The sequence below is a fragment of the Alosa alosa genome, chromosome 23 (genome assembly GCF_017589495.1).
Source record: "Alosa alosa isolate M-15738 ecotype Scorff River chromosome 23, AALO_Geno_1.1, whole genome shotgun sequence".
In the NCBI taxonomy this organism is placed as follows: Eukaryota; Metazoa; Chordata; class Actinopteri; order Clupeiformes; family Clupeidae; genus Alosa; species Alosa alosa.
The window spans coordinates 16,469,741-16,497,446 of NC_063211.1; the positions used below are offsets into that span (position 1 = coordinate 16,469,741).

Genomic DNA, 27,706 nt, shown 5'->3' on the forward strand with positions numbered 1-27,706 from the left:
ACCTATGTCAAATATCTGTGGTGAATAGCTGAACGCGTTATAGATGCTGGATAGGCTATCTGTCCCAGTTTTAGCACGTCACTGCTGTGCCTCAATTATTTTATGATCCTACAGGTGACAACATTTGAAAATGAGTGTCACCTGTTGGTAAAGTAGTTCAGCATCGCTCCCAGGACATTTTCAGAGAGATATTTTCGCTTCCTTCCAGAGCAGAAATTTGCTTTGAGGCCCAAAAGACAATGACGTAAAGATTCCATTCCTCATTACCACACACTGTTGCGCCCTGTGTGGTATAAGCCAGCCCTGGCGTACAGGCCCAAGTAACGAAAGAATCCACAAAACGAACCCCTTGTATGCCAAGAAATGAAAATAATGCCATAAATATAACATGCGCTCCCTGCTTTTGAATTATGAAAACCTCAGAATTAGATTTTCAAATATTTAGCAGCTCGCTGACGCAACAGTAGGCTAGACTATAACTGACTGCGGCATAGCCTAATGCTAAAAAATGGTTTCCTTTTCATGATAGTGGTGCAAAACGAGAAACAGAAAAAAAAAAGGCAGATAGGTAGTAGACAGTCCACTGAAATGAGCTAATTGCATTAACATGTTCACCTTCTAAATAGACCTGAAATTGACAAATAAATTGCAACACGCCAGAATTTGGCTGTATTGATATATTTCTGAAATGTACATTATAAAACATTACGCTTTATACTATAACAATTGGCACATATGACGGCAAAGATTCTTTTTTGTTGTAAAATTGTACATTCAACGTTCAGATAGAGAGTTTCAGGCGCCACAGTAGACGTGTGCTGTGTATGCCATAGCCTAGGCCAGCACCTTGGAGAGCGGCGTCAAAACGCTGTCCCCCAAGCCACGAAGAGAAATGAATACTGAAATAAATTACCCGAACACTGACATACTAGCTAACACTTCACTTCCCCCACTTGAAGCCTTGCACCAGGTAGCCGTTTTGTTTTTCTTTAAAAAGCCACGATGGAGATACAGTTAGAATACTTTGTAAGCATGCAAAGAGTACAGTAGCGCTATCCCCCTAAAACCCCAGAGCTTCCGGTGGTCTGACATTCACAGGATCACCGTGGTGGTTTATTATACACATGTAACAACATGGAGAAAATCTCTCAGGGGTGAAGCGGGCCCCCATAGTCCCTTCTTCATATACCGGCTGTGGTGCATGGCACCGTTCCACAGTCAACCGCCGGTGCTTACATTCAATCCCCTCTCAAAGGACGGGGTTCGGAGAGGTATCAAATAGCTTCTCTCTTTCTCTCTCTCCCCTGGATGATGTTCACCTTAACGGTCCAGGTTATTTGTCCATTTCCCGTTACTGTCCTTTGATCCCCCCTCGTTTTTCAGGTCCTGAAACACCTCGGTGAAGAAGTGCGGGTCAGAGTTGATCTGCAGCATTTTGGCACTCATTTTGTCAATCACCCGCAGCGACCGCTCCCAAAACACCTCCTTGTTAGTCTCCACCAGGAAAGGCTTGAGTGGGTAAGATATCTCGTTGCCCATGTAGGAGTAAGCCAGGTAGAGGCAAGTGAGAAAGGTGGCTTGCAGCTCGTATTCAGTGGAGATGTCCTCCGTCACGGCTTCTCTGCAGAGCATGTAGACAAACACCAGGTTGGCAGGTGTGATGAAGCCTTGGTCCTGCCACCCTTGAATCAGCAGAGAGCGGTCCACGTTTCGGAACCACAATATGATCTCGTTGGGACTGAGCTCTTTTAATTTGTAGCACCGTCGGCACATAAACTCGCTCAGGCAGCGCAGCAGCTCCCCAGTGGATGCCTGGACAATGACCCTTCTGGGAGAGATGAGTGAACGACTGCTGGGCTGCTTTTGGACCGCGATCAGCTGCTTGGCATTTTGTTGGACGGTCTGCGTCTGATTGCCCCGTCGGCTTTGGTCAGGTACCGTCGGTACAGGCACGGCGAGTGGTCCTGGCTTGGATGCTTTGCGCTCCGACCCCGATTGCTGAGATTTCTTGAGATTTTCGCTGTTCAGTTGGTCCACTGGGTTGTTGGCCTGAGTGATGGGAGGGTTCGGGTTCACTTTCTTGGCACTCTTTTTCTTTGCCGAGGCAGCGACAAGGCGCTTCCACGTCAGGGCTGATATTAATACCGAATGGCGCTTTAGACTTTTCTCTGTTTTTCCACTTGCCGCATGTCCCGCATCGGGCTTTTCATCCAGGACACCCCCCTTCCTTGAGGTGGGGGAGATCGACAGCACCGTGCCCATCTCTTCTGTCGGAGACCAACACGCACCGGCCTAACGGAATGCTGTGCCTCGCCTTGCGTCCCGGGGACTGCGCTGGAACGGTGCGGTTGAAAATCACAGATCCACGTCCATTGATGGTTACGGTGTGTGTGATATAGCGGTTGAAGCGGTTTGGCGCACAGGTCTATGTCCGTATGCGACGCGTTAAGTCCTCCTGCGGCAGCACCCTACTGAACTCGCAGAGCTGAGCGCATGGAATGGGCAGGGCCAGAGATTTGTAGCCAGGCAAAAAATGCAGTGGCTGTAAACCTGTAAACCGAGATTAGCCCCCTCCATTCTACCAACCTGCTCACGATGAGATGATGGACAGTCCTCTCCACCTACCACAGCGCCTCAAAATGAGCATGGTCTACCCAAGCTGAGGTAAAGGGTGATACGGTGAGTTTAAGTTTTCTATTTTTACTCATGGTTGCCGATGTATTTGTGGATTTTGCAATAGTAAAGGGAAACAACATTTAATATTCTATATGACGCGTTTGTTTAAGTATAAGTATAAGTATATATACTCTTTTGATCCCGTGAGGGAAATTTGGTCTCTGCATTTATCCCAATCCATGAATTAGTGAAACACACACAGCACACAGTGTATACACAGTGAGGTGAAGTACACACCAATCCCGGCGCAGTGAGCTGCCTGCATCAACAGCGGTGCTCGGGGAGTAGTGAGGGGTTAGGTGCCTTGCTCAAGGGCACTTCAGCCGTGCCTCCTGTTACAGGTCCGAAGTGCTAACCAGTAGGCCACGGCTGCCTCAGACAGTCCCTCTCATCCTTTGTTTAGACTAGCCTACTTTACTGTAATGATGGACACCTGATGTAAATCAACGTGTTTGCAGCACTTAAGCAATCAAACCTTACATTAATCGGTGTAGGCTTAAAAGCAGTAGCCCATCAAATTCAAGTATGAGGGGGGGGGGGGTAACATGCAAGAAAGATGCAAGAAAGATGTGTTGTTAAACAAGTTTTTGAATAGTTTTTTTATCTAAAAAAAATCACTGATTGACAAATCAAAAGCAGCTTCTTCAACAACATTTTATACATTGAAAGATATGTAGGGGAAAGGTGCCTGTGTCTCTTGTGCTTCTCACAATAGTATTTCTCCACCTAGTGGTACAAATCGTGACTGCACCTCTCTTACAACATTTACTCTAAATTCAAGGGTTGCCTGCTGCAACACATGAACCATCTGTTGCGAAGACCATTCATCCACTCAAGTTACACATAAAATGGTGGCATGTGGACCTAGTAATATATGTGTTTTTTTTGCAATATATGCTGAATAAATCATAAGAATAAGACGTCAGAACAAAAACAGAGGTGATGCAACAGTAATTCCACTTTTCAACTTGCAAACACTTGGATGTTAAGTAAACATGAACAGCATCACAGTTTAAGAGAGAAAGCATTGTTTCTGTCCTATTTGCTGCACCACACTCAACTGAACAGCAGGCTGCAGCATTCTACAATGTAGTTGCATGGGCACAGCTTGTCCGCAGCAGTGTAAGCCAAATTTTTGTTTATTTTTTTCAGAAGATATTTTGGGGGAGATGGGGAGTGGCTGCAGCAAGAAAGAAAAACAGCTGATGTGATCTTGATATATTTGTCATCATTTCAGCCACCCAAAACAAATTACACCCATATAAGCACATAGGCCACACCAAAAGATCTTAATAACGTACAAGGAACAAGAAGAACAGGCACATTCCCAAATCTAGAAATTCACCTCCTTCATCCTGACCGACATAATCTTTGGTAACACAACTCAACCCTGATAAAGCCAAGGCTGTTTTCCATGGATGCCAATACAGAGAAGACAGGCGGCACACAAGCTAGTCCCTCTCCACACCAGAGCCTGAATGATTCTTACATTCAGAAAGTTGGCTTCTTGCTCTAAACGAGACACCAGGAATGTCAATACAGTTCATTACATTCATTAACATGTTGCTTTGCAAAGCCATAAGACTTTTGGTCCTCCCTCAGTCCATGTGTGTGTGTGTGTGTGTGTGTGTGTGTGTGTGTGTGTGTGTGTGTGCGTGAATGTGCATGTGGATTTGTGTGAATGTGCATGTGTGTTTGTGTGTCTGTGTTCTCTTCAGTTCTCAGAAACTGTGCCTTTTATGAACTTAATTTTGCTTCACTGCATGGTGGCAGTGTTGCCATCTCAGCAGACCTTTCCTCTAAACATTACCCTTAAAACCCTTATTGGCAGTAGTAGCAGTAGTCTCTCAGGGTCCTGAGAGCATCTTATGCGATGTTGTTTATACTGACACGATTTCAACGGACTTGGCAACAATCCAAACGATCTTTTTTTTCTTTCCTTCCCAGGGAGGTGAGCTTGAGGTTTATGTGGAGATTCCTTTATTCCTCAGTCCATATCTGATTGGCTAGCGAGCAGATTCCATGGTTGGACTTGTGAGTACTCCATGTTTAATTTTATTTGCCTGTAAAAACAAGCCACTTTTTTCACCAAGGTAAGACCTATAAGCTTTGTTTCAGCTGCCCAACCAAAAGGGTAAGGCAATGCAATCTGCTTTGGTAGAGCACACATGATATCAATGCCTTGTGGACATATAAAGTAGCCTATGCAACTCCTCTTCCCATGTCCCAGGATGCAATAGCTTCAGTTCTCCATGCACAGCACAAAAAGGCCCACATTTTTTGATAGGAACAACCTTGCCCTTGTTCTCAGGAGTTTGCTAGTTTGAGACGTTCCTGCTGTTGGCACGTCTACTCAGAGACACAAGCTGACGTCTCGGCGGACCGAGCACCTCTGACACTGGACCACACAGCACCAGTGGAAGCGACACACGCAGTTCTCCTCGTACACCAGTGTGTGTTCCCGGTGACCCCTCCCACAGCACAGTGAGTCGCACGCCCCCGGCCCGTCGGGCGCCACGGGACCCGTGGACATCCCGTTACACACGCGCCCCTGCGTGCCCTCTGACCCCAACCTCCGATTGGCCAGGCAGAAGTCAGGTGACTCAGCGGAGTAGATGAGGTCATGGGGCTGGATTGGCGGGGCCCCCGGATGGAGCGGGATCAGGGATTTGCCATCGTTGCTGCCCATCACCTGCACGGCGGTCTTGAAGCGCTCGAGCAGCCAATCGCCCGTCTGGCGGAAGAGGGGGATCTTCCTCCAGCAGCTCCGCAGTGTGCACGAGCCTGACAGGCCATGGCACTTACACTCCACACGCATGAAGCTGCTCACCGCCTGAGAACACACACACACACACACACACACACAAATTTAATAGGAATATACACTCAACACGCATGAATCTGCTCACCGCCTGAGAACACACACACACACACACACACACACACACACACACACACACACACACACACACACACACACAAACACAAATTTAATAGGAAAATACACTCAACACGCATGAAGCTGCTCACCGGCTGAGAACACACACACACACACACACACACACACACACACACACACACACACACACACACACACACACACACACACAAACACAAATTTAAAAGGAATATAAAATGTGTTATGTGATGGCAGATACACAAGGAGCCACACACACAAAACACAATGACACACATACACACACACACACCAAACATATACACACACATATTTAATATGCATACAAAAATAAACATAAGCATGATGTACATTCAGATATACACACATAGAGGCACATGCACTTAACACTTCTGCTCTCTCTCTCTCTCTCTCTCTCTCTCTCTCTCTCTCTCTCTCTCTCTCTCACACACACACACACACACAGATAAGAAAGATAAGAAATCCCAAAATAATTTATGGCTCCAACTCCTCTCTAAATCTCTCCTTTCATTCATTATCTCTCTGTCCCTCCATTCTTAGAGTAATATCATCATCTCCTCATCTTTCCACTTCAACACTCCACCTCCCACATCTCTCTCTCCCTCTCTCCCCCTCACTCCACTCTTCACTCAACAGTTCCCAGAGAAGACGAGAGGAGAGCAGAGGAGAGGAGAGTGGGGGGCCGGAGATGGTTCAGATATACCTTAGTGGTAATGATCCTCTGATAGATGAACCCCCCCATATCTCCCAACACATTTTAATTAAAATGCTTTACAGCTGAGCTGCTAGCTAGTGTGTGTGTGCACATGTGTACACTTCCGAAACTGTGTGCAAGTGCACACGTGCGTCTTGGTTCGTGTGTGTGCATGTGAGAGTGTATGCATGTGCAGGTCAGTACCGGCTTGGGTGTGCATGTGTATGTGTGTGTGTGTGTGTGTGTGTGTGTGTGTGTGTGTGTGTTTTTGTATGTACAACGTGCATGTGTGTATCCATATGTTTATGTGCCTACATGTCAGCAGGTTCATGGTGTGTGTGTGTGTGTGTGTGTGTGTGTCTGAGACGGTGATTTGAGGTGAGCATAGGGGATGTAGGGGATTTATTATCGCCAGTGATGAGTGTGCAGACCATGTCGGGTCCAACACAAATCACACTGCAGCGCACTGATCTCACTCCACACTGTAAAAATGATTTCCTACCCAACTTTAGACCCATGTGTCTGGGAATCCACCTAAAGCCACCAGACTGGAATGTCTCTGAAATGTATGTTTGTGTCATGCTATTCCGGAAAACGCCTCACAACGCTGTTACGTAACTTGTTAACTCATGCTCTAACAATGCCCTGATCACAAACATATCTGCCCTGAACATTTGAACCCATTTTGTATACTTGCATATTGAAACATTTGAAGCCATATTGTATACTTGTATATAAAAACTCATTTGCAGTCATATTGTATACTTGTATATTGTGTGTTTGTGTGTGTGGTGTGTATAGTATACCCAATGAGATAAAGGATGGTCTGCACTGCCAATAGTTACATTATTACAACTACATCTAGCTCTAAACTGATCCTAAGACTCAAACCTACCAGCCTTCCTGCCTCGTTGTTGTGCAGGTCAATCAAAGTCCTGATGTCACTCTTGCCCCTCCTCCTCCTGGAGTCGGTGAACTGTCTGGATATCTGATAGCCGAACTCCACATCATCCCCGCAGCCTCCCCACTCCCAGGGCCCCTCCTGGGCCAGAGCGGGGGTCAGGGGCGTCGTCGGGTGGTGGTCCGCAGCGGGGGGGCCATGGCTAGTGATGCAGCCGCACTGGAGCAGGTCGCCCATACTGCAGGCCTGGGTGACAGCATGGACCACGCCCGCCGCCGTGATGGCGTACACGAATGCCGCCTCGCGGATGTCTGCAGTGGGAGAACGATAACATGAGGCAATGATTAGGAGAATGAGGAGGAGGGGGATGAGGAAGAAGATGATGATGATGATGATGATGATGATGGTGATGATGGTGATGATGATTAAAGATGACGAAGACCTGAAGGGTCAAAACATTTACTGCACATAAAATAAAAAATATTTAGACCATTAAGTCAAGTGTCGCGACAAAATATTCTGTTTTTATTTTGCTATCTCAGGACTTATCTCAGGATGTGATCTGCTCTGATTCAACAGTGACTTATACTGTCTGTTGCTTAACACCTTGACCTTTAGAGGGCACTGTAAGCAAATGTGTGAGGAATGCAAACACAAACCAGATGATCAATGGCTTAAAAATGGCTTAAAAATACTTTTCTACAGTTTCATCCGTGCTACCGGGAAAACTGACTCATGGGAAGTCACCGTGTCTGTCTCGCCTCTCTGGAGCCTTTTGTGCCTGTGAGTAGAGCCTCACTGATCTCTGGTAGCAATCAGCAGCCAGCTAGCAGAAACGCAATATCATCAATCATGGATTCAGAAATCAGCACAGTCAGGCTGAGGCATACGTGCTGCAGCAGCCATTTTGATGAACACCAAACATTAAAGACAGATGTGCTCTGGAGACGCCAGAGAGTCACCACCCACACACAGACAGTCACACACAAACACACACACACATACACATACACACACACACACACACGGTGCACACACACACACCTTGGACAACACCCTTAGGGTCAATCATCTCCTCTCCACCCATTCTCTCGTCCGCTCCTCTCCTATCTATCTACCTATCTATCTATCTATCTATCTATCTATCTATCTATCTATCTATCTATCTACAGCAGCGGAAATAAGTATTGAATGCGTCAACATTTTCTTTCAGTAAGTATATTTCCAACATGAAATTTTCACCAGACATTAGTATTAACTCAAATCCACACTTCCAAATCCAAACATTTAAGTCCATAAATAAAGTTATGATATTGCTTTGAGTGATCGTAACATCACTTTTTGGACACGCAAGGTATCTAAATCACTAAAGAAGACTGGTAACCATAGTTCCATTAGGTACAGATGCACTAAACATTACACAGCTGATGAGTTTAAAGAAAGGCTTTCGGATTGGTCAGATGTTTTAGGAAGCAATGATGTTGATGGGGCTTGGACTTTGTTCAAACAGCACTTTATAGCTGCTTTTGATAATGCTGCACCAACGAAGGAAACCAGAATTAAGTGCAATTTGGATGACTTCTAACATTCTGGATCTCATTAGACAACGTGATAAATGGTTTAGAAAGTTTAAGAGGTCAACTTTGTCTTGTGATTATGATAAATACATATACTTTCGTAATCAGGCTAATTAAAAGGTACAGAAAACAAAGTCTGAATTTTATGCTGATGCTATTACTGCGAATTCACAGTAATTACTCAACTCACAAAGCTGTGGAAAGTTTTCACTGATATGGGCTCCATAGGAAAATCAAAATCTAAGTCTGTTAATTATGACCACCGCTAGTGAAGCTAAGCTGATCCGGTCATATAATGATTGTCAAAGTTTTTTTTTTTTTTTTTTCCGTCATCTACTTCCTGAATTTTTTGTCAACGATACCGGGACACGAAACACCAGTGCACATGAAATTTGGTGGGTATGTAGCCCCTCTAGACTTTTACGGAAAAAAAATTGTTCGTCCCGGGGCCACTCCCGTGCTGGGCCCCGAACCATAAAAAAAGCAGTTTTTCCTAAATAACTACCTGAACCGTGGCACTGAGGATGAAGAATCTTTTATGCTATGTTGGTCTCAAGGGCCCACATCAGCCTGGCCCATAATCACTCATTTGTGATTTGCACCCCTCTGGTAAAAAAATTAAAATGCAATATTATTCTGCTTTAACCGCCCCTATCTTCAGTTAAGATGTTCAGAACTGCACCAAATTTTATGTGTATGATTGACCTGGCATTCTCTGGGGGTATGCCAAGTTTCGTAGAATTTCATCCATGGGGGTCTAAAAAAATTAGGTTATGTGTACATTTAGTGACTGTACACTCATTGGCCTGTAGATGGCGGTGCACACATATACACATGACCACACACACAGGCACCCACATACTATCGGTATTACAACCTACTGATGGCTACCCCGATGCCGAAGCACCACTATTGAAAAAGCTGTTGGTAGCATCGGCTAACTAGCGCCAGATTTTGGAGTGCAGGGGACAAGCCGAGATGGGAATATGAGACATACGTTCACACTCGGTATCATGTTTCAATACACTTTAGGTCAATATCACACCGGAATTCTCCTTTAAAAGAAAGCCAAATATTCATCATCATCATCATGGCTGCATTTCCTAGCCCATTTCTTCTTGAAGCCGAAATAAATCTGAGGATGTTTATCGGACATGTTTGGCTTTTACTGCAGGTACTTTAATCTTATAATATCAATAAGGACCTAGGTAATGTTACCGTTAGCGTTGGTTGAGTGATGGAGGCCAATTTGATTAATTGCATTTGTAGAAAACTAAATGCGGTTATACCAAGCAAATTGATAGCAGCACTGTAATTGTATCTTTTGACTGTCATTTGTTGCACGTGCTACAAAAATCATTCTGTGCAATGGAAGATTTACCAACGTTACACCGGTCTGATACAGTTTTGCCTATACATGCGTGAGACTGAGACGCCTGTTTATTTGTTTTAAGTGCGTGCAGGGTGTGAGAGGGGAATCGATGTGCTTTGATTCCAGTTTGGTAGTAGTCTGCGAAATTAAAAAGCACAGTGAAGTATCCAAACAATGACACCTTCATTTCGTTCTGGCTGCTTTATCAACACACCTTAAGCTACTGTGTAGTGGGTCCCATTTAGAAGTGGCTACTTCATTCGCGCTTTCCTTGACTCTTGGAGCTGCGTGAATTTTATTACAACTTTTCGCCACGATATGGCAGTTTAAGTCCGCTTGATCCTGTAAGGCGTAAGCCATCGGTTTCCAAAGGAGATTTATTTGTGTCGCCAGATAGCCTATTGACAATTTATGTTGTACATGGGCCTACCTTATAAGCCTACCTGTAGCTTAGGGAAGCTAACAGCTTTCTATTAGGATCTAGTTTGTTAGTTAGAGTTTTGTCATAACTCCCTGATGTATTTTTGCATTTAGAATAGCCAGAGCGTGGATATCTCAATCGGAAAATTAAACAATATCGGGTGCCTATGGACTAGGCTGGGTGAACCCAGCCTGATCTGCCCGCTATTTATTTTTTGATTTCTTAAAAGATTGAGCTTGGTCTGATGAAAGCCAGACTAGCCATGGACCTCAGTTACACAATGCAAGGGAACATGAATCAGCCTATATTTGCACGAACAATAACGGACAACAGCTCTTCAACTTTGGCCCGTTAAAATGTGTATGAACAGTCTAGCGACGCATTTCATCAAGGCCCATTTGGACATGTCAGTTATTTGCACCACTGGTTAGATGTAAAACAGCATTTCGTTTCAGACTACTTAATTTGTGCATTAACAATAACGTTTCAGACTACTGTTACTTAATTTTGCATTGACAATAAAAGTATCACATGAACTAAAGATGACTAAAATCTTATGTAGAAGAAGAAACATTCACAAAAAATCCATCCATCCAAAAATGACCTTTGTTTTTGCTGTTGAAAACGGCATGGAACTGACAGAGATGTTTTTGTTTATAAATAAATAAATAAATAGATAAAATTATGCTGATACCTTTTGCTTTTCCCAAATACAATGTAGCCTACAGGTGTAAGTGACCTTTCATCAATCCAGTTGCAATGGATGAACTGTGATGAACTGCCCTACTTGTGATTGTTTAGAGATTTTAAAGGTTTTATAACAATGCTACATCTTCTTTGGCTATTCTACAATCTATTCACCTTTTCAGCACCAGTAGGCTACTTTCTGTGCAGCCGCACACACACACTCAGGCATGCCAAACAAGCATACACAAAAGTTTTAAGAGTGGGGGATGGAGTAAAATATGGAGACAAATTGAAGTGTGATTTATTTTCACGGAACGGATGTACAGGACTGAGCGACGGTCATATTTTGTTCCGCTATGCGGTACATCTAGTTAATGATAAATGTGTCTAATTCGACCCCTAAAGGGGCACATTCCCCACATGTCTCTGTCTGGCGCTGTCTGGGCCTGTCTGAGAGAGAGGGAGAGGGAGGAGGCTTAGGAGGGCACGTGAGGTGCTTTTTACTGTATGCGGCTCAGTCACCCTGCACTCCGGAGTCTTGCAGGTGCTTATGGTATACTAATGCGACTAAAGACAATGATCCAGTTTCAAGGCTCTTTCTCTTAGCTTACATGTGTGGCTTAAGTAGATTGGGTATCAGTAAGTGTATGATTCATATGCAAACATACACATTCGGAAATCCGCACAGTCAGGCCAAGGCATAGATGCTTCAGCACCCGTTTTATAAACACCAAACATTAAAGACAGATGCGCTCTGGAGACGTCAGCCAGTCACCACCCACACACAGACAGTCACACACAAACACACACACACGAGCACAGTGCAGTCACACACACACCTTGGACAACACCCTTAGGGTGTGCCACTAATCAAGGCACAGGCAGCTTGATGACCTGTAAGAATGTGTCTGCCATTACCTGTAATTGCAGTATTCAGCTGTTCATCACTAATTATGCCTAAAATATTTATGCCTGTAGCTGTGAGCATGAGAGCTGTAGTTTTGCTGCTTTTTCACTGTAATTTAGGCCAATGTGTGACATGAGATGGATGAGCAGAAACTCCAAGAGTCCAAGACTTTCATAATTTGTTTAAACATTTGTCAGTGCTTCAGTGTATACCTTTTTCCTGATGGGTAGGGCATTGATTTCAGCATTTGAACTGACCTTGCATGTTGAAAATTCTGAAAAACTTAATGTTTCAGTTTTCTAACTACCTTTGAAAGTAGCTAATCTTGTTAAGTGTGGTGTCCTTTTCTTCCTGAAGTCCCACTGTGTATAACTAGGGTAATATCCATGTCAAAAATCAATGTATTTCACCCAGACAGTCCTTCAGAAGCACTTTTAGGTGGCAAAATCAGAATATTAGTTAAGTACTGGGCTGATCATGTTAAAATCAAAAGTTGGTTGAAAGACACTCAAGGGGCAAAACATCAGCTCAGATTTGCAGGTGGGTCTCAAAAAATTAGAATATTGTGGAAAAAATACATTTTCCCTCTGTTATTTCAAAAAGTGGATCTTTCATATGTTCTAGATTCATTAGATATAAATGAAAAAAAAAATTGTTTTAAAAATTAGAATGAAGTTCTAAGAGGAATGAGGAAAGAAATGTGTCCTGAGCCTTAGTCTGGTTCAGTAAACACAACCGCAATCATGGGAAAGACTGCAGACTTGATAGTTGTCCAGAAGGCACTCATGGATACCCTCCACAAAGAGGGTAAGCCACAGAAGGTGGGCATGGTGTTCACAGAGTGCTGTATGAAAGCATATTTGTGGGAAGTTGATTGGAAGGGAAGAGTGTGGTAGGAAAAGGTGTGCAATCAACAGGGATGACAGTCTATTCAAGAACTTGGGGGAACTTCACAGGGAGTGGACTGTCATCTGCTGGTGTCGGTCCACTGTGCTTTATCAAGTCCAAAGTCAATGCAGCCTTCTATCAGGAGATTTTAGAGAACTTCATGTTTCCATCTGCTGACAAGTTTCATGGAGATGCTGATTTCATTTTTTCAGCACCTGCGCCGCACAGTGCCAAAACTGCTAGTAACTGGTTTGCTTACCATAATTACTGTGCTTGAATGGCCAGACTCGATACTCTGGTCTGATCTGAACCCCATAGAGAATCTATGGGGCATTGTCAAGAGGAAAATGAGAGACAGCAGACCCAACAATACAGACAACCTTAAGGCAAAGCAACCTGGGCTTCCATAACACCTCAGCAGTGCCACAGCTGATTGCCTCCATACTGCACCACATTGATGCAGTAATTTGTGCGAAAGCATTTATTTTCAAATGGTCGACATTTCTGTATTATAACCTCTTTATTCTAACATTTTGAGAGACTCATTTTGGGGTTTTCATGAGCTGTAAGCCATAATAATCAAGATTAAAACTAAAAATTGCTTGAAATATCTCACTTTATATCTGATGAATCTAAAATATATGAAAGATTTATTTTTTTTTTTTAAAAAAAGTAGGGGGGGGGGTTAACTTTTCCACGATATTCTAATTTTATGAGACCCACCGACTGTAACCCTTCTCTCATGAAGAGCTCCTCTCTGTGGCAGATAGTGGTACTACACACCTTCTCAGCTCTTTTACACTCACCGTGTGTGTGATGGGTGCAACAGCAGTCTGTGTGTGATCGCAGGCCTGCACGCCCTGTCCTCACCTATTCCCTCAGCCAGCTCTGTGTGCCTTACTATGACCTGAGGGGGCGCTGGCGAGTATCCCAAACTCCGGGGCTGTTGAGAAGGACCTAACTAAGCTGTGAGTAAATCGGGAGTATGGGGGCCACCCGGACTCCCCCTTCAACACCCCCCCTCCCCACACACACACACACTCTGAAACCACCACCCCTGTCCCCCGCACGCTAAGTCATTGTGTCAGCAAGGCCTGCTCTGTGAGCTCCAAGAAAAATTATTTTTCTGGGAATTATGCTGGATTATGTTCCTGAAAGTGTGGTAACGTGTGAGTGAGTGAGGCAGTGTAGAAGGAGCTGTGTGTGCGTGTGTGTGTGTGTGTGTTTTTTTCTTTCTCCTTGTGGTCAAGACCAGGAGTTTGGCTGACTCCTAAAACGGTGAAGACATGCGGGATACAAGAAAACACGAGGAAATCCAGATGATTTAACACTGTAAATCAGGGGTGTAGTGGTAAAATAAGAGGTGGGTAAACTATGATTCCTGTGATTACGGTAAGGTGGACTATGCCATGCATAAAAAAGGCATTCAGAACATGTTTGATGATGGTGGATGTTATTGACCAATGTTTATAACAATACCGGTGATATTAAATGGTTCCTAGACTGTTGATGAGTGTACATATTGTGAATGTGGATAATACAGTATGATTCTTGAATGTTACCTCTTTGAGCAGTCGATAAACTTGAATAAATGTGGTATAAACTCTATTTCTGACATTTCAGAGGTGGATAAACTGTTTACTTGTGTTTAGTCTTCACTAGCCCTGTCATTAATCACCACTCTGATAAGCCTACTCAACAAAATGGACTTCACAAAAGCCTAAACATGGAGACAATAATTGGTAACACTATCGACATAACAGTATCGACATAAGAGTGACATGACACTGTCATGAATACATGACAATGTCATGACACATGAACCCTAACCCTAACCTCTAACCCTATCCCTAACCCTAACTTTAACCCTAATCCTAACCCTAATTTGTTATGACAAAAACCGAATGACACTTAATGACAGCGTTATGTCATAAACGTTTATGACTTGTTTATGACAAGTTCATGACAGTGTCATGTCACTCTTATGTCGATACTGTCAAGTAAAGTGTAACCCAATAATTTCCAGAAAGCCCTGATATGTAATTCTATCTTATATTATTACTGTTTTGTCTGGGCTTTTAATTTATTCACAGTATGCAAATCCATGTAATCAAATAGTCTCTCTTCATCCATTCACCAAAATGGAACTCACTAATGTGAGTGAGTGAGTTAGCCTAGAAAAGGGTCAAAGGTGGAAGTAAATACAGCAAAAGCATATTTGGTATCATTTGAATCGTAATTTTCTGTAGATTAAGAATTTGTGGTGCCTACAGCGCATATTTGTACCGAAAAAAATATATAGGGCTTTGAATGGAGCATGGCAAAATGACATTCAGAATAGTACACTCATCAACAGTCTAGGAACCATTTAATATCACCGGTATTGTTATAAACATTGGTCAATAACATCCACCATCATCAAACATGTTCTGAATGCCTTTTTTATCTCTTTCAATATTGCCCATGCAGTCCTTTCCACAGTACAAGCAGTGCTACTTCCAGCTGTAAATTATAGCTTTCTGTGCTGTTGTGACTTTCCATAAGTTAGTATGACTATTAACTGTGGCCCTTGCTATTTCCCTTCATGGACAAGGTGTTGTTCACTTTCTCCTGGCAATTTCTGTGACCCTGAAGACTAGCATTGTCTTCCAGTTTTGATGTTAGTAATGTGGCATGTCCGTTGTTATCTGTTCAGTTGAAGTTAGGGGTGGGCAAAAAATAATATCTAAATATTTTGGAAGATTTTGACGGTAGATATCAATAATATAATTAAATACGAATTTGTCCATCTCTTAAAAAATGGGATTTAATTGTATGAGTTACAAGCCACCTTATAATTTCTTACAAAGCACATTAAGGGACACAAAGTATTAGGATAGCAGTTTATTTTCTAAATTTTGTTTCTGAAAGATGAGACTGTTGTAAGAAGCAATATTTTCCCCTGGGGTGAATATCAGTATTTAGTTGTGCTCAGTGGTGTCTTGATTCATTATTTTCCATTTCACTGCAATGGATGATGAGACAGCACTTGAAGAGGAACGACTCCAATCATGATACTGTCGTGGAAAATGTCTACCCTGGAAATTCAGAGTTCTCGCGAGAGCACAATGGAATGAGCAATGATGCACGTTACTTTTACCCCTTGCATCCTGGGGAACCAATCAAATCGGCATATCTGATATATATGCGGGCCAGAGGCGAGCTAAACTGATGACGAAAGCGCTGCAACGTTGGAGGTCAGTAAACATTGGTCATAGTGTTATCCAATTGTGTCGAAGTCCAGAATCATTCAGAGTAAACATTGGTCTAGTGTTATCCAATTGCATGCAGTGAGATTTTCAAAAGCATGCTTGGTGCTGCCCCTCGAGTTAGGCCATTACATTGTTCGTGGCCAGACCCTTAATCTTTCTAGATCACCAGGGTCTGGATTTTCCAGGCTAGAAAATGTCCACTTCCAAATCCAATTGTCCAATTAACAATTACCATTTGACTATTTAGTAATTTAGCACTCTGGAACAAGGCATCCGAAGGAGACAATGTAGATAGAAGATTTTCCGAAGACTGTTGATCTTTATTCACCATATTGCAATGATAGTACAGCCCAACCAAAGTTCAGACCAACCATCAAAGCAATAGGGAGGAGATGTCATCAGCTGGGGCCCCCGACAAGATCTCCCCTACGGATGGCTATACACTATATTTTATACTCCTCAGCCCTTGAGAAGTGCCACCCTCTCAAGCCATCTCCATCAACACCCTTCACCAATCAGTACCAAGAAGGGTCATTTACATTGGTGGAAACCATAAGTTAGGTGAAATAAGGCCTTCTTATCATATTCTCTTCCTAGCTGGACAGGCACTAACTCATAAGGCACCGTGGCCTCCTCATCCCTGTCCTGTCCAGCACCTCCTCTCCCTCAACACCCTTCACCAATCAGTACCAAGAAGGGTTGCTTACATTGGTGGAAACCATCTTCCCATCATGCATAAAACTATATACAAACCTATGTAATGCATAGGTAACATATGTAAAATATTGTCAAGACTTGACTTGACTCTCCCCTAACCATGTAAGGAGGGGATCCTCTCATCCTGGTACCCCCAGTACTTTTCCCCTCACCCCACTCCTCTGACAGTTGGTTTGGCCTACACAGGATACAATGACCTCACCTTACTCACAGCAAATGCAGTGACATTAAGACTTATGACAATCATGACTACATTATTCTAAAACATGAAAACCCATGCAATAGTATAAACCTTTATGAAACCCATGATTACATCCCTTCACATCCTGAAAACCCACCATAATACCTAGTAGAATCCTAGGTAATATCAGTCTGCTGCTGCCGTTGCTTATATGCCTACTACCAACTTCAGGGAACAAAGTATGACTATTGCAATGCGATGCAAGGGTATTTTTTATTTCCAACATCTATCAACATAGACATTTACATCGATTGTCTGGCGTTATAATTTAAGTTGAAGGAAAAAGCTGGGACAATGTTTATCAGATGTTTAGCAGAAATGGTTTGGATTTAATCTAAAACTTCTGCTATTCAGCTTGTCTAAATGAACTACAATTGATGTACTGAATGTTATGTAATAGTACTTTGTTTTTTTACTCCAATATCATTTATGAACTGAAACAGGTATTCACACAGATGTTTGTATTTTTAAAACAGCAAATTATTTTGATTTCTCCTGGTTTCAGAGAGGCTACTACTACAATACTAAACTAGATGTACCGCATAGCGGTACAAAATATGACCGCCGCTCAGTCCTGTACATCCGTTCCGCGAAAATAAATCACACTTCAATTTGTCTCCATATTTTACTCCATCCCCCACTCTTGAAACTTTTGTGTATGCTTGTTTGGCATGCCTGAGTGTGTGTGTGCGGCTGCACAGAAAGTAGCCTACTGGTGCTGAAAAGGTGAATAGATTGTAGAATAGCCAAAGAAGATGTAGCATTGTTATAAAACCTTTAAAATCTCTAAACAATCACAAGTAGGGCAGTTAATCACAGTTCATCCATTGCAACTGGATTGATGAAAGGTCACTTACACCTGTAGGCTACATTGTGTTTGGGAAAAGCAAAAGGTATCAGCATAATGTTATTTATTTATTTATTTTTTTTTTGTGTTTTTATAAACAAAAACATCTCTGTCAGTTCCATGCCGTTTTCAACAGCTATCAAAAACAAAGGTCATTTTTGGATGGATGGATTTTTTGTGAATGTTTCTTCTTCTACATAAGATTTTAGTCATCTTTAGTTCATGTAATACTTTATTGGCAATGCACAAATTAAGTAACAGTAGTCTGAAACGTTATTGTTAATGCACAAATTAAGTAACAGTAGCCTAGTCTGAAACGAAATGCTGTTTTACATCTAACCAGTGGTGCAAATAACTGACATGTCCAAATGGGCCTTGATGAAATGCGTCGCTAGACTGTTCATACACATTTTAACGGGCCAAAGTTGAAGAGCTTTTGTCCGTTATTGTTAGTGGAAATATAGGCTGATTCATGTTCCCTTGCATTGTGTAACTGAGGTCCATGGCTAGTCTGGCTTTCATCAGACCAAGCTCAATCTTTTAAGAAATCAAAAAATAAATAGCGGGCAGATCAGGCTGGGTTCACCCAGCCTAGTCCATAGGCACCCGATATTGTTTAATTTTCCGATTGAGATATACACGCTCTGGCTATTCTAAATGCAAAAATGCAACAGGGAGTTATGACAAAACGGTAACTAACAAACTAGATCCTAATAGAAAGCTGTTAGCTTCCCTAAGCTACAGGTAGGATTATAAGGTAGGCCTATTTACAACATAAATTGTCAATAGGCTATGCTGGCGACACAAATAAAATCTCCTTTGGAAACCAATGGCTTACGCCTTACAGTATCAAGCGGACTTAAACTGCCATATCGTGGCAAAAAATTGTAATAACATTCAAGCAGCTCCATGAGTCAAGGAAAGCCTTGAATGAAGTAGCCACTTCTAGATGGGACCCACTACACAGTAGCTTAAGGTGTGTTGCTAAAGCAGCCATTAACGAAATGAACGTGTCATTGTTTGTATACTTCACACACACGTGCTTTTTAATTTCACAAGACTACAACTACCAAGCTGTAATCAAAGCACATCGATTCCCCTCTCACACCATGCGCACTTAAAACAAAATAAACAGGCGTCTCAGTCTCGCATGTATAGGCAAAACTGTATCAGACCGGTGTAGCGTTGGTAAATCTTCCATTGCACAGAATGATTTTGTAGCGTGCAATAAATGACAGTCGAAAAGATACAAACAGTGCTGCTATCAATTTGTTTGGTATAACCGCATTTATAGTTTTCTACAAATGCAATCAATCAAATGCCTCCATCAATCAACTAACATTAACGGTAACATTACCTAGGTCCTTATTGATATTACAAGATTAACGTACCTGCAGTAAAACCAGGCATGTCGATAAACATCCTCAGATTTATTTCGCTTCAAGAAGAAATGGGAATTACACTTCATGTGAACATCGTCCCTATCCTTATTAGATGTCGCTGGTGGTGGTCCCGGGGCCGAAATTAAATTTTTCCGTAAAAGTCTAGTGGGGCTACATACCCACCAAATTTCATGTACCCCGGTGGTTGGGTGTTCCGGTATCAATGACCAAAAATTCAGGGAGTAGATGGCGGGAAAAATTCTTGAATTATGTGCATGTGTGCATGTACAAATTTATGTTTATGTGTGTGGGTGTGTGTGTGTGTGTGTGTATGCGTGCTTGTGTGTTTGCCTGCGTATGTGTGTGTTTGTGCATGTGCATGCATGCATTTACATATGTCTACTGTGTGAGTATGTGTCATACATTATGATTACTGTAAATGTATGTGTGTGCGCGTGTGTATCTGTTTATGCACATGTGTGCACATGGAATGGGTTAACATGACCCCTGGAGGCAAACATCTGGAAAAATCGGTCATCCCTACAGTTCTCAAGATATTCACAGAGAACTGTGTCTGCCCTACCCTCCTTTCGGGGGTCCAGTCCAGCGGGGGCTACAGATCAAAAACGAAGAATGACGGTTCCATGCTATCCATGTGGGGGTACATGCCCACCAAGTTTTGTGTACCCGGTCTTTCAGTGTCCGGGAATCCTTGTTGGTGTATCGTCACTAAATGTACACATAAATTATTTTATTGTAAGGCCCCCCATGAACGAAAGTACACAAAACGTGGCATGCATTCGGAGGGTGTCATAATGATCCTACACTTTTAATTTCGTGCAGTTTTGACCTTGTCAGCCAGAGATATTGTGATGAAAACACCTAATTTTTTTGCTTTTTTAATTTTTAACTAGGTGGCGCTATACATGAAATAAGTGGTAATGGGATGGGTTGACATGCCCCCTTAAGACCAACATACATAAAAAGGTGGACCTCCTAGGCCCTCACGGTTATCGAGATATTCACAGAAAACTGTCTCCGCCACCTACAGGCCAGTTGGTGTATAGTAACATAAATTAATTTATTGTGTGGCCCCCATGAAAGGAATTCCACAAAACTTGGCGTGCACATACAGAGGGTGTCATAATGATCCTACAATTCCAATTTTCGTGCAGTTTTGACTATGTTAGGTCACAGATACCTTCAATTACAACACCTCATTTTTACTTTTTTTGTGTTTAACTAGGTGGCGCTATACATGAAATGAGTGGTTATGGAATGGGTTGACATGGCCCCTTGAGATCAACATACAAAAAAAAATGGTCCTCCTAAACCCTACGGTTTTCGAGATATTCACAGAAAACTGTGTCTGCCCTACCCTCCTTTCAGGGGGTCCAGTCCAGCGGGGGGGCTACAGATCAAAACGAAAAACGATGGTTCCATGCTATCCATATGGGGTTACATGCCCACCAAGTTTTGTCTACCCGGTCTTTTCAGTGTCCCGGGAATCATTGACGGAAATTTGGATATGCTAAAAAAAAAAAAAAAAAAAAAAAAAAAAAAAAAAAAAAAAAAAAATCTGACTAAACCTATATGGTTTAAGCTAGAAGCGGCGGTCATAAATAAGATGTGGAGGTTGAAACAACAATAAAGTTTGTTTTGCTTTAATAAAGGTCATAATCTTTTTTAATGTCAATTCAGATAGTTGAATCTATGCCTCAGCCAGCTATAGCCTCATGACCTTTAACCTCTACCTGTGACCCCATGATATTTAATGCCTTATCAGTTAATTTAGGCTTAATTAACTGTGTTGGGTTTAATGAGGATCCTTCAATCTGCTTGAGAGGTATAAAACAAACATTGCATGTCAAGTATGACCTCACGTGACCTTGACATTTGACCCCAAGACATTAAACACCTACTAATTTCATCAAGAACTTATGGTGAGTAAGTACACCAAGTTTGGTAAAGATCCTTTTACCAGTATGGGAGATATCAGCTAATATCTATATGTGATAATATACGATTTTGGCCCAATAATCATTATACCATGGTCCATTCAAAGCTGTATATCTTTTTTCTGGTACTGAAATTCTTAATCTGCATGAAATTACGGTTCGATTGATACCAAATATCCTTTTGCTGTATTTACTTCCACCTTCAACCCTTATTCGCTCAGACTAATAGCTCATGTCTACTTCTATGTCTTCTTTAGTCATAGGCCAAAAAATAAAATGATAAGATGTACATGCATCATGGCCAGAAGATGCCTGACATGTCATTTCATACCTTGATTGGCCATTATCATTTTATCCATTCACTCATTAATCAATTTCTTTCATTTCAATACATGTTTCTTGTACTTGGAACTTGGCAACTAACATAACAAACCATTTGGATGGTTAAATGACCTGTTCCGGTGAAAATGGTGACTTTCCCTGATCCCCCCAGCGTCCCCAGGCAGAAAACCAACCTTGCAACACTGACATTGAGACTACCTTGCAACATTGACATTGAGACTACCTTGCAACACTGACATTGAGACTACCTTGCAACACTGACATTGAGACTACCTTGCAACATTGACATTGAGACTACCTTGCAACACTGACATTGAGACTACCTAGCAACATTGACATTGAGACTACCTTGCAACACTGACATTGAGACTACCTTGCAACACTGACATTGAGACTACCGTCGCTGAAAGAGCACGGTGAAGTTGGCTGGACGTTTGATATTCAGTTGCGGAGCGCAAAGAGAAGTGAGAAACAAGGAACTTCCTAACTTCCTAACCCTAACTTCCTTACCTTGTAACATCCACATTGTTCTGCCGAACTTATGCTAACCGTTTCTCTAGCTTAAACAAATCCATGTGCTTTATCCTTACCTTTTTCCACAGTTTTAAATAGCATAATGCCCAATTTCTCCAGCAGAGGGAGAAATAGCTAATCCTGCCAAGTTTCCCTTTAAAATCCCAAAATAGGTAAAGGATTTCCCACAGGAAGCTAATCGACAACCAAGCCTATTTACCGTCAAAAACAATAAAATAACAATCAGGTGAGTCTTTTACTGGACTACATTATCTGGTTTTCTGTCTTCACTGTCCTTCGTTTCTCTTCCTGTGCCCCTCACCTTGTTGTAGAATCTTGGCCAGGCTCTTGCTTTGGTTGGTGCAGTTCCACCGGTGCTGGTGAAACTGATGCTGGCACTCTCGCATGCCCATGCGGGCGCCCTTGACCACCTCCTGCACAATCTCCGGCTGAGATTGGCACAGCTCGGCATGCTTGCCCCCCACACGCCTGGTCTTCCTGCATATGCTGTTGTGGTCCATGACCAAAGGGCTACCCAACACCCTAAGAGACAGAGAGAGAAGGAGAGAGGGGGGGTGAGAGAGAAAGATCTCTGATTGATCCACTTTAAACTCTATGCTGTTGTTGTTGGTTATTAATTAGGAGTTATGTGTACGGCATTTACATGAACTCAACTGCAAACCAATTTCCCTTTGGAAACAATTAAGATGCTTTGACATTGACTATGCATGATACAAGGAGAGAGAGAAAAAGAGCAAGAGAGAGAGAGAGAGGGAAAGGAAGAGAGATAAGCAGATCAAGACAAATCAAGAAGAGAGATTAAAAGAGATAGATAGACAGACCAAAACAAATGGAGAGATAGAGAAAAGAAAGGAAAGAGTGAGAGCAACAAGAAAGAGAGAGGAAGGATGGAGCGAAATAAAAACACATGATATGTCTTTCATTGTTCAGGACTGATTTCTTTGGCACCATTGAAATCACATGGGCAATCCCATCTTTGAATTTGAATCTGAGACGGAGAAAAATATATCAAGGGGGGGTAAGAAAAACAGGGGAGGAGAAAGAAATTCAGATAAGGAGCAAGATTTACAGAGAGGTCACCATGTGTGTCAAATGAAAAGGGTAATCATACAGTACACATACACACACACACACACACACTCTCTCACACACACACACACACACACAATCACACACACACACACACACACACACACACACACACACACACACTCACAAACACACACCCAAGTAATCAGCCCAACTGATCAGAAATGGATTTTCCTGCTACATCAGGTGACAGGACAGCTGTAGTCAGCTGATGGCCAAAATCACACTGATGTCATCATGAGATTCCACACACACACATATACAAAAACACACACATACACACACACACACCATCTCTCCCCTAGCTCCTGGAAGAAGACAGCAACTGACGTCAGCACCGCACACAGAGGAGGAGCCCCCCCAAGACCACATACAGTACACACACACACACACACACACACACACACACACACACACACATACATACACAGTGCACGCGCACACACACACACACACACACACACACACACACACACACACACACACACACACACAAACACATACATACACACACACACACACACACACACACCCTCCAGGACCCAGCATGAGTGCACACACACAGCACTGCTGATCGAGGTGGAGTTCTCCCAGGAGCCAACATTAGCTAGCCCCCTCTTTAGTCATCTGTCACGGTGAACTTGGGGGAACTGTAGAGTGAAACAATGACTTAACACTGCATCAATACTGCTGGAGTTCACCTTGAACTTTATTGCACAGAGAGAGAGAGAGAGAGAGATGCACACTGTTCTTGGACCTGCAGCCAAAACAGACAGTCACCCAACCTCTATGAATCGAACCTCTGTTATCAAAGTGTGTATTGTCTGATAAAGTACTGAGGCTTGGACGGCGTACAGTGTGGAAAACTACCCATGAGTGAGTAAGAGAGTGGGTGAGTGAGTGAGTGAGTGAGTGAGTGGGTGAGTGAGTGAGTGAGCAAGAGAGCATGCTGTGGTTTTTGTTCGAGAGAATCCCTTGGAACCTATTTGCTATGGCCTTATTATTGGTATTAGCACAATAGCAGGACTAATCACGGTTTAAGTTATTGGTTTAGCATGTGTGAAAAAAAGAACTGAGCTCACGCTGGGTGGCTTTTGACGAAAACCTCCTACAAGTCATGCTGCACTGATGATCTGTTTTAGTGTACGAATACTTATGACTCAAGACCTGGAAACAACCAAAATAAAACTTTCTTTCCACCTCTCAGCACTAATATCTGATGTCTGGATATGGGCGCATTGTGTTGTTCAGAAAGTCCCCCCTCCACACCTTGAAGGCACACAGGATTCTACAAATGTGTATCTATAAAATATGAAAATGTAAAATATGTACACTGTAGATAGTTCAAAATCATTCTCAAGACGCCCATGTCTGTCTATGTGACAACAGAATTCTGAACAGAATCTTAGTGGAATTGTGCTGAGACCTTTTCAAGTAATCATGAAGGTAGCCTAGACACATGGTGATGGTAGCCTAGACACATGGTGAACAGAAATGCCAGTTTGACCAGAACAGCTGAATATTCAAGCTGAGGGGTCCCCTGTACTGACAAACTATCAACTATGAATCCAGATGTTTCAGTTTTACACACATGTCCCAGAAACTCTTTGAACTCTAGTTAACAAGGCTAAAATGCACTGTAAAAAATTATTAGCACACTCAGCATAACACAGTCAAGCCAACTTGTCGCTTTCACTCTGTTTTGTCAACACATAGTGTTTATTACAGGTAAACTTGACACCACTCTCTAACATAATTTAACTCAGTCAAAGCATGACCTGAGTGGGTTATGTTGAGTGTCCTTTTTTACAACATGTATCTAAAGCTATGACCACAAATTGTGACAGCGAGCTCTTTAATTTTACTGTAACATGCATGGTTGTAGACAGTCTTTTTATAGTGTATTAAGGATACACTAAACTTGCTTATCTTGGAATGGTGCAGAATTATGTCTGATGTCAGAGATAAGTCAGGGATAAGGTATGTCATGCTCACATTTGAACTACTTTGAAAACATGACTGCTATTAGACAGTCATAACTACAAATAGTAATGTTAATGCAATTACATGATCCGAATGGACAAAATGAAAACAATGTGCATACAGTTCTCGGAATTGTGAGAAACCTGTCTTGCTAATCTAATTACTATTACTGTACCTGTTTTTTTTTCAGGTCTCTAAACAATTTTATTTTTGCCAAGAGGAATATGAACTGCTTACTGTACTTTCAATTTACAACTCCCCCTACCCTAAGTTAAATTGTACTGTATTCTCTCTGTTCTGGTCTTATTGTGCAATGATACCTGGTGCACCTTTAATCCAGATGCTGTCACTTTGGATGCCATACCCTGACCCAGAACATGCTGGATATTGATCCCAATTAACATAAAAGACACTGAAAAAATATTCCTCTTCCTCTCAAAAGAAAGTGGGACTAACAAAAGTAAAAACCTCATAAGACATGTAAATAAGAGTTAATTTGAGCTAATCAACTACAGTAGTCAATCATTAAGGGTGAAGTTTAATGGAGGATGTGTTTAAGGATGTGTACAAAACTATTTTAATAAAAATCATATCTTGCCCTATCTACATTTACAGATTTAGTATATCTCTCTTTAACAAAAATTACAAATAATAGATAAACACATACCGTAGTAATCCTGTAATTATTCTCCGATAATAACTAAGATTTGATCACATGCAAGTCCGTTCAGACTAATTCTACAGCATGTTTCTGCTGTGGTGTGTGTGTAATGACTTTAGTATGGATATGTTTGTGGATATGGTCACAAACTTGTTGATGCAAGCCTGCAATATTGCACAAGCTAGCCTTAAAATAGGAAGGTAAACAGGTATCAGGAAGGCATTTTGACAGTCTTTGGTAATTCCCTTTAATAATGTGTGGGAAGTTGACATGCTTCCATGCGTTGTCATATGAGCCCCAGGCTCCATCAACGGCCAACTGTAATGTGAAAGCTGTCTCTATGTTTGATAGTATGCAAATGAAAGCCAGTAAGAGCTGAGTCACATTCAGTGCACTTCTTTGGCCTGTGCCAAAAGGGGGCTTGTTAGGCTTGCAGGGCTGCACGACGCCTTGAGGTGACGGAGCATGCTTCTCTGAGGAATTCTGTGATCCTGTGAATTCTGTGAATTCTGTGAGCTGTCATCCTGGTGAGTTATGTTTTACGATGACACACACACACACACACACACACACACACACACACACACGGCTCTCCTACCAGAAAACACCTCACAGTGGTGTGGATCAGACTGTGACAGATCCATGCCAAACTGAGACATGGGCCAGATATGGGCCACATGTGGGCCAGGCAAATTAGAACAGTCTACACCCAGTCTGTTGGCCTTTGTCACTTGGACCCTTCTTGTGTTTCTCATTTTCCTTCACCAGCATTAGTCATTAGTCACTCTCTCCATCTCTCACTCTCTTCCTCTCTCTCTCTCTCAACCCCTCTGACCAAACCTGTTCTCTTCGCTGCATTCAAACTTGTAGATCCTGAACCTAGAGCCATAAATTCTGCCATTTCCATAGGTGAGCTAACCACCCCACAGCTCACCAACAGATTTTTAGAACAATCAAAGCTGAGGTTAATGCTACTACTTGTCACACCACAAAACTTTTTCTAACTTTGTTTACGTTGTCATGATGTTTTGCCATTCTGCCCCCGCCCGCCTTTATACTTGTAAAAGTTCAAATGAACATGAACAATATGACTAATTTAGTCTATGATATGAAATATATGAAATGTCTCATCAACTACAGAGCATGGCTTACCACCACAAGCGGAGAATGCTGACTGGACTCAGGAGGATGAAGGCCAGAGTGAGATTGATCCGTGACAGGAGCATCATCCGGAGGTATGTTTGTCCTCTCCGACTGCACACCTAGCAGTTCAGAGACGAGAGTCGGCCTTGTACACCTGCCGGAAAACTGTACGCCGTCCTATTAATGGACATCTGTTAAACGCAAAATTAGTTCCAGCTCATAGCGAAGACCGCTATAAGCAGTGGCAGATGTTTCCGTATGTCTTTCCGTGCTCATACGAGCATCTGCTGACTTACACGCGCCCCTCACTGAACGTCCGATCCAACTCAGGAAAGTGTAAAATATTTACACTCGGATGTGACACGCACTTCACATCAACGGCTCCCAAAATTCCTGAGTCTTCGAGCTATCACTCTGAAACCCCATACAGCAGGCGCACAGCCAATACCTGCCGACTGAAATGACCGAGTAGCCAACTCCTTAATAAGCTATGAAAA

General features: G+C 42.4%; 2 protein-coding genes across 2 annotated transcripts; both read right to left on the minus strand.

The window, feature by feature from the left end:
• Positions 1–662: 662 nt before the first annotated feature.
• cdk5r2a (cyclin-dependent kinase 5, regulatory subunit 2a (p39)) lies at positions 663–2,562 on the minus strand. Its single transcript, XM_048235519.1, has one exon. The coding sequence runs from the start codon at positions 2,260–2,262 to the stop codon at positions 1,321–1,323; it is 942 nt and encodes a 313-aa protein (XP_048091476.1). The 5' UTR covers positions 2,263–2,562; the 3' UTR covers positions 663–1,320.
• Positions 2,563–4,993: 2,431 nt separating this feature from the next.
• Positions 4,994–27,295, minus strand: LOC125288845 (protein Wnt-6-like). Its single transcript, XM_048235518.1, has 4 exons — positions 27,219–27,295; positions 22,635–22,855; positions 7,204–7,520; positions 4,994–5,509 (listed from the first exon to the last, which is right to left on the minus strand). Exons 1-4 carry the CDS (start codon positions 27,293–27,295, stop codon positions 5,030–5,032), a joined length of 1,095 nt encoding a protein of 364 aa, XP_048091475.1. The 3' UTR covers positions 4,994–5,029.
• Positions 27,296–27,706: the final 411 nt, after the last annotated feature.

What these genes read in the sequence shown, in the direction of transcription:
- cdk5r2a (XM_048235519.1), bottom strand. Translation starts at nt 2,262, where the DNA reads ATGGGCACGGTGCTGTCGATCTCCCCCACCTCAAGGAAGGGGGGTGTC.
- LOC125288845 (XM_048235518.1), bottom strand. Translation starts at nt 27,295, where the DNA reads ATGATGCTCCTGTCACGGATCAATCTCACTCTGGCCTTCATCCTCCTG. An exon ending in GGCCAAGATTCTACAACAAG is followed by an intron (nt 7,521 to 22,634) that starts GTGAGGGGCACA and finishes CTCCCACTGCAG; the next exon opens with ACATCCGCGAGGCGGCATTC. An exon ending in ACAACGAGGCAGGAAGGCTG is followed by an intron (nt 5,510 to 7,203) that starts GTAGGTTTGAGT and finishes GTGTGTTCTCAG; the next exon opens with GCGGTGAGCAGCTTCATGCG.